The sequence below is a fragment of the Glandiceps talaboti genome, chromosome 17, assembly GCF_964340395.1.
Source record: "Glandiceps talaboti chromosome 17, keGlaTala1.1, whole genome shotgun sequence".
NCBI classification, from domain to species: Eukaryota; Metazoa; Hemichordata; class Enteropneusta; family Spengelidae; genus Glandiceps; species Glandiceps talaboti.
In genome coordinates, this window is record NC_135565.1 from 6,346,642 (window position 1) to 6,354,141 (window position 7,500).

The following is a 7,500-nucleotide window of genomic DNA, read 5'->3' on the forward strand; positions in this document are numbered from 1 at the left end:
CAAAACAAAGACAATGGGATCAACAATTTGACATTTACTGTCGACCAAGAAATCCAAACAAATTTTTGAAATAGTGAAGATCTTGAAGATCTTAGACCAAGATGATGACTTAGAGAATGGACAGACATACTATCATTGATAAACTGTTACTTACAAGCTGATCATTAAAGAAACAAATTTAAAGCAAAAGTCTCTCTCTCTATCCTTCCGTCCTTCCCCCACCTGTCTGACTTTCTTTGTGTGTGTGTGTGTGTGTGTGCGTGTGTGTATACATACATACATACATACATACATACATACACACACACATACATACATACATACATACATACATACATACATACATGCATGCATGCATGCATGCATACATACATACATACATACATACATACATACATACATACATACATACATACATACATACATACATACATACACAGACACAGACACACACACACACACACAACACTCTACACAAGAACACATAGTTTGCTATCATATTTCCTGTGTTTGTCTACTCTGATCTGCATGAACATTTTACCACGGCTGAAATTATTTTGACAAATTATAGTTGCTAAAAGTTGGTCAAACATCTCCTTACAACTGTAACACTTTATTAAATGAATAGTCCGTATCAATCGAATCAGCGTTGACAAATTATAGTAGAAACAACAACTATATCAACCAATTTTATCATTTATTTACAAATTGGTTGTCGGTAATGAGGTTAATATGTTTTCAAATGTTTTCCGTACCTACCAAAAATCAGATCGACTTTTACACTAATTAATAAGTTATAGAGGTGTACTTTGACATTTTGTCATTGATACGACGGCACAATTAGTTGGAACTTTGATTTCTTTAACATTCGGACCACCGGACAATGATGTGATGTAATGTCATTTTGTTGAGAACGAAATTTCGACAGTGAGAGGGAGAAATATATTTTGGAACGTTTGCACGTATTTTTAGTATTTTCAGTCGTAGATTTATAAAATAGTTAAAACCTTGACAAACCCACGATGGATCTGGATGACGCTCTGGTCAAGTTGGGCGATTTCGGACACTACCAAAATCTTATATTTTGGTTGGTTAGTATACCGGGCAATTTCTTTCCCGTCTTCCATAACATGGCGACCGTTTTCATAGCTGCCTGGCCCGATTCGTACTATTGTAGCATACCGGAAGGGTCTTACATGAACGACACCATACCAGTTGAAGATTGGGATGAGAACGGTCAGCCCATTTACGATGGTTGTAGCATGTATGTTAACAAGTCCGTGGATAATTCGACCACGTCCTGTACCAATGGATGGGATTATGTACAGGAACAAGCAGAAACCATTATATCAGAGGTAAGTCAACGCTATAGAAACAATATGTTGTATCTGTTACTGCAGAGAAAAGTTGCCATTGTTTTTTTGTCTTATTTTCGACGTGTTTATGCAATTTACTTTCAACAGCATGTATACTATAATAATCGCCGAGTGATCAAACGTTATTTGCTTCCCACAAATGTGCGACTGAATGGGACCAACTGTTTTTCCTACTCCCCTGAACGTTTATCCAGACAGAGTGTACTCGGCGTACTAGTATATCATAAACGACTACTAGTTCTCAATAAAAACCCTTAGAAAAGTAATATCACAGACAGATTTGACGTATTCGTCAATCAGCAAAATTTAACGACAATGGTGTAACTTGGGTATGGTGCAATTTTATAGTTAGGAGAAGAAACTTACTTACGCGCCTTGTTCATGCTAGTCTGACGGACGACAAAACAATATTAAATGACAATGTATAACAAGTATTATCCCTGCTAGTATATGAGATAAAGAAATTACTCAATACGATAATGACTTTGTTATCAAGTCATCCATCTGTCCATCTATCAATCTTGACAATATACCCTTTGAAATTCTCTTTGTCGTTGTCCATGCATCCACAAATCAACGTTAACCCATCCATTCATCCACCCATCCATCCATCTATCCATCCATCCATATCCCATCAATCCATCCAATAATCTCTCGTTCCTTCCTTCGGTCCATCTATCCATACACCCATCCATCTAACAATCCTTCCTGCAGTCCATCCATCCATCAATCCATCCATCCACCCACCCACCCACCCTTCCATCCATCCATCCACCCATCCATCCACCCACCCATCCATCCATCCTCCCATCAATCCATCCAATAATCCTTCCTTCCTTCAGTCCATCCATCCATCCATCCATCCACCCATCAATTCATTTCTGCATTACATCACTAATCTAGAAGAGTACACCCTGTATATTCATTAAGCAATCCTAACTATAAGAAATAATATACTTTCAACTAGACATTTATTCTAAGCATTGTAAATATATACCAGTCCTATATACATACATCCACATCATCGACGTATGAACTCTATATCTGTTGAAAAACGTTACTCAACAACTATTTGACTCACACTTTGAACAGTATTGTTAAACGAGGTGGCACTCATCTGTATTGACACCGACTAGTTCCAAAGGCCGAGATGAGATAAAATGTCCTCGGTCCAAATAACTTGAAAATAGTTGAGATTTCGGAATAAAAAACCTGACACAGTACTTAGATTGTGGGATAGATATTATGAACTCAAAAGGCAAATTTATTCATACATAGTACAATGAATAGCCGACATTACTGTTTTGCCCACAACTCTCTACTTTGTACTGTCGAACATCATCTCCTTGAAGTCAGACAAATCTCACCAGTGTACAGGGTTTTGGTGGAGTGGACGGACGGACGGACGGATGGATAGATGGATAGATGGAAGGATGGATGGATCAATGGGTGGGTGGTCGCAAATTATTATCAACATTATTGATTATAAACCTATCTATCTATCATAGTCCCTTCGTGTAGCCATCGGCCCAAAATACAACTTCAAGCTTACATAACCAAAAATATCTTACAGTTCCATTAAATTATTTGCGTCTGACCTGATTTTTAATGAGTGATAAACACAGTCTGCAAGTCTCTGTAATTCACTTGTTTGATCAGATGATAGCAGTTGAGTAAACCTTTTAAGAGATGGCGGTTCATAGAAATAATATGGGATATATTTTAACCTAAACTGTACAATCCCAATTCAAAATAAATTTGATGGTTTTCGTCCTTGATTTTATTTGAATCGCAAAGTACACAAATACGTTCAGTTAATAATACCTTGTCTTCTTCCAGTCTCTATATACAAACAATGAGACGGACATCTAAAACGTGCTAGCATTGTCCTATGACTAGCAATTCTTACCGTTGTCAAGTATTTTTTACGTTGAAGCAAAGACTTACAAATCCTACGAGCATGTATCTAATTTATCTAGCACTGAAATATCGGTACACCATACACTTAATAAATATGATTTGAATCTAATAACAAAAGTATCGACAAAACTGTTTACATCACCCATTTCTTGTATTTGCCAGGCAGTAACAACAATTATTTAACACCAGACTAGTCACCCAAGTGCATCTAAAATTTACGTTTGAATTTTCAAAATTTAGAAACATATCATAACATTTTTGGGGGGTTCCTATAGTTTGGCATGGTAACCTACTTGGAGAAATATATTTGATACATATTTTTGCAGTATATAAGAATATAGAATATCTTCCACATTCTCCAAGAATGGCACTATTTGGTGCACTGTTAGAGACTCCTAAACACATTCTACATGCAAGGTACTTAATTCGCTCTAGCAATAAGTGAGATTGGAATCCCCAAGCCTAAGAACTGCAAGTTATAAAGTGGTAAAATTATAAGAATAAAATATTCTGAAGAAAAAGAAAACATTATAACTTTGGCAGTGACTTGATTTCCCCAATTTGTTCATGGTAGCAAAAGTCTGCCCTGTTGTGCAAGGAATTTAGTGACTCCAGTCCATTTCAACCTGCATGACAGTAATTAAATTCCAAGGTATTCATAATAAGTGACCACTTTAAAGCTTTTTGCCATTAAAGACCCACCTCTCATTCTGTGAAATATAGCCTTCTGCTTTAAAGACCACAACTTTTATTTCAGACAAATTTACATACATTTTCCACCGATTACAATAACTATTTCAAATATTCAACAATCCCTAGAGACGAACAATGCTATCTGAAAACGAGGCTACATCGTCATCAAACGATAGACAAAATATAGTTCGACCAAATCGGGTTAACTGATTACTTATATATATGAAGTCGCAGATCATTCACTCCAAAAAAATAAGTGTTGTTTTAATATGAATGGGATTTGAGATGATAATAAATATTTAAAATAAAATTGGCAATAAAATACACTTTTTTAAAATCTAGATACTCAACAAATTTATTCGTAACAATGTTTATGTGACAGCAATCAGCGGTCAGAGGTCAGAGGTCAAGTATTACATCGGCTATACAACATTGACCTGCTGATCTTGTGAACCATGTCAATTGTTGTTCATACACAACTTGCAGACGAAATTAATTTCTATACATATCTGATAAATAATGCAGGATGATATGTTGTGTTTCAATAGGGAAGATACAAACATATGTGTTGTAATTAATGGTGCATTGTGGGAAACGTAGTACAATTCCACTGATAATAAACAATCTGCGAGATTAAACGTTATAAGTACTCTAGTCTATCCATCCATCTATCTATAACAGTCATCCAACCCACATATCTATAACTGTATCATCTATATGAATACCGAATCATTCCAAAAGAGGAAAGATAACATTGTATGAAACAGTATATCTGTTATACTTGTACATGGTTGGTTGGGTGTGACGGATACAGAGTCCATCTTGCCTGGTGATAGCGTTTTGACATGTTGGTGTTGTAAATATACCATCAACCTTGAATTTAGGTCCTTAACACACATTTTATGGTGCCATATAGTTCATCTGTGTTCGAACGATGCGATGCATATGATATACAACCCACATGTAATTGGCCATGTTCTTCAGTGTTATCATGACAACATGAGTAATTTGACAGCTGTGACCCTGTAGGAGCTTGTAATCATCTGATGGACTTCAGATGTATACACACACTTTACCATATTGTCCTGTACTAATTACATACACAGTTGGTGGACTTTGTATACATGCAATAATGGTTATCATACAAGTGGGTGTAAAATACACTATGTGCTTGACCCGGATTAATCAGCGACTTTAATGTATATGTACCTGTACTGCTGCATGTGATAACTCAAAGGGTATAAAATACTTGCTTATAAGGCCAACAACAAAACAAGATTTGCTTCAGGTCAGCGCGCATCACTTACAGGTCGATCTTTTTGTGAATATTCAAGTCATATTTTAGAGAAAGGAAATCGGGAGAATGTTACATTTCATGCAACAGACTGGGCTTGATTTCCTTGCCCCGTCCCCCCCGGGTAATAACTGGAGGGCCATAACAATGACCTCTAGTACAGTTGGTAAGACGTTAGTAATAATATGACCAGTGCTTTACACAATTAACGAATTAATAGACACTCTGTACGTACCGTCATCTACTCAAAACTACCCTTTGTAATCCAGGGCAGGCAGGCAGACAGACAGACAGACAGACAGACAGACAGACAGACAGACAGACAGACAGACAGACAGACAGACAGACAGACAGACAGACAGACAGACAGACAGACAGACAGGCAGGAAGGCGCGGCAGGTGCGGCAGGCAGGCGGACGAACGGACGGTCGGTCGGACGAACGGTCGGACGGACGGACGGACGGACGGACAGACGGACGGACAGACAGACAGACAGACAGACAGACAGACAGACAGACAGACAGACAGACAGACAGACAGAGGCAGGCTGGCACGCAGCCGTAAGAGTTCCTACACATAGTTGATTTATTTTCCATGTTTCTCCTCTCCTTTAGTGGGATCTTGTTTGTGACAGTACCATCCTTGCCCAACTCTCTCAGTCCATATACATGATAGGAGTAATGTTCGGATGTTTCATATGTGGTTATCTAGCCGACAAGTTCGGAAGAAAATGTACTTACCTAAGGTCGCTGTGGGCTGTTGGTATCGTGGGCACACTAACAGCTTTCACACAGAATTTCGTAGGTTTTTGCATCTTGAGGTTTTGTGCTGGAATTCTTCAATCGGTGAGTATGTTCATATCCAACCGTTTTAAAATACTCTAGTTTTGACAATTTAGATCTTATTCTCCGATGTTTTTTATCATTTAGCCGAGGATATAGACTGAAAGATCCAGGCGTTGTTTTCTGCTCCTATCATACACTCAACCTGGGTAACGAGTGGTTACATAGGGCAAACCAACGACTGAACCTTTCAGACTACCGAGGAAATGATTACGAGTAACACAAAGTAAGAAACGAGTGGAAGATTGGTTAGTATAGGTCAAATCAAATTTCTGGCCGCAGAATAAATTATACCTGCGTGATCTCGATTTCAGGGAAATGATTACAATTTGATATGTTTTGAGTCATATGTCAGACACTACTACATAAATCCAATGTTGTCTCGACGTAGAAAGTATTCCCGTATTTTCTGTTCGAACGCGTACAACTTGACTTGAGAGTGAATTGGATACTATAAATACTTTTTTCCGTTCAGTGCAGAAAATTCGAATGACCTAAGGGGCCTTGTCATTACTCGTCTAGCGACTCGTAGTAGGGACAAACCCTTAGAGTACAATCATTTATCGGGGGAAAATGGCAGTTTGAAGTGTGACATAGACAATAGACCATGCCATGATATATATTCCATGTTTTGTGTTTAAACATAATAACTTGCTTTTGACTTCAATTTGCTATTGCGTCAAGTACTATACTGTTGATTTTTAAGATAAAACCTCCCTGGAAAAGTTGTCTCTCGAAAAAAAATATTTCGAATATTTATTTCTACCACGACAGTTTCCTTTTCTTTTTCTGTAAGATGATTTGTGACATTTCTCTCTGATAGTTGTCTCCTTTTGAAAGTTTCGTGAATGTTACTTCTCCTTTTGAGTTTGGTCGATTCACTAGCAGTTCAGGAAAGCAAAAATACTGCTCGTTGCATGTTACCGTTCACTGGCTCTGATTGATATTATGCTGAAACCAAAACGAAAATGTACATTCTACACTCTAACGCCCGGCGTACACGAGTGGAATCAGCTGAGCAAAATTTCACTCCTGGCAATTTCCACATGCGATTCCTCACGTGTGCAGGCAACGTTTGAGTGAGGTGCTGGTCATTCGTGTCCGTGACCCAAATAACATGTTTGATTTATTGTTTTGGTCAATCATGGCAAGATCCTAACCATGGGCTCACATTGCTCAGTGTTCAAGGTACATGGTAAGGATTTTGCCTTGAGTGATGGAAGTGATCAACCATAATTCTAGATATTTGGCTCACGGCAACGAATGACAAAATCTCATTAACATTTGCCCACGCGTGAGAGGAAGCGGCGAGAGCAAATTCATGTGTGAAATTTCGCTAAGCTGATTCCTCTTGTGTGCGCCAGGCTTAAGAGCC

At 38.0% G+C, this 7,500-nt stretch overlaps 2 protein-coding genes across 2 annotated transcripts in view; both read left to right on the top strand.

Annotated features, from left to right (window-relative positions):
• The window catches only part of LOC144448648 (organic cation transporter protein-like), an 11,224-nt gene extending 11,155 nt beyond the window's left edge, over nt 1-69 (top strand). Inside the window, exon 10 of the mRNA XM_078138926.1 lies at nt 1-69. This exon is cut by the window's left edge and continues 198 nt beyond it. Within this exon, the coding sequence (XP_077995052.1) occupies nt 1-69 (69 nt within the window).
• Nucleotides 70-1,022: 953 nt separating this feature from the next.
• LOC144448649 (organic cation transporter protein-like) overlaps nt 1,023-7,500 on the top strand; it is a 13,678-nt gene continuing 7,200 nt past the window's right edge. Inside the window, exons 1-2 of the mRNA XM_078138927.1 lie at nt 1,023-1,355; nt 5,898-6,128. Of these exons, the coding sequence (XP_077995053.1) occupies nt 1,023-1,355; nt 5,898-6,128 (564 nt within the window). The remainder of the gene's footprint in view (nt 1,356-5,897; nt 6,129-7,500) is intronic.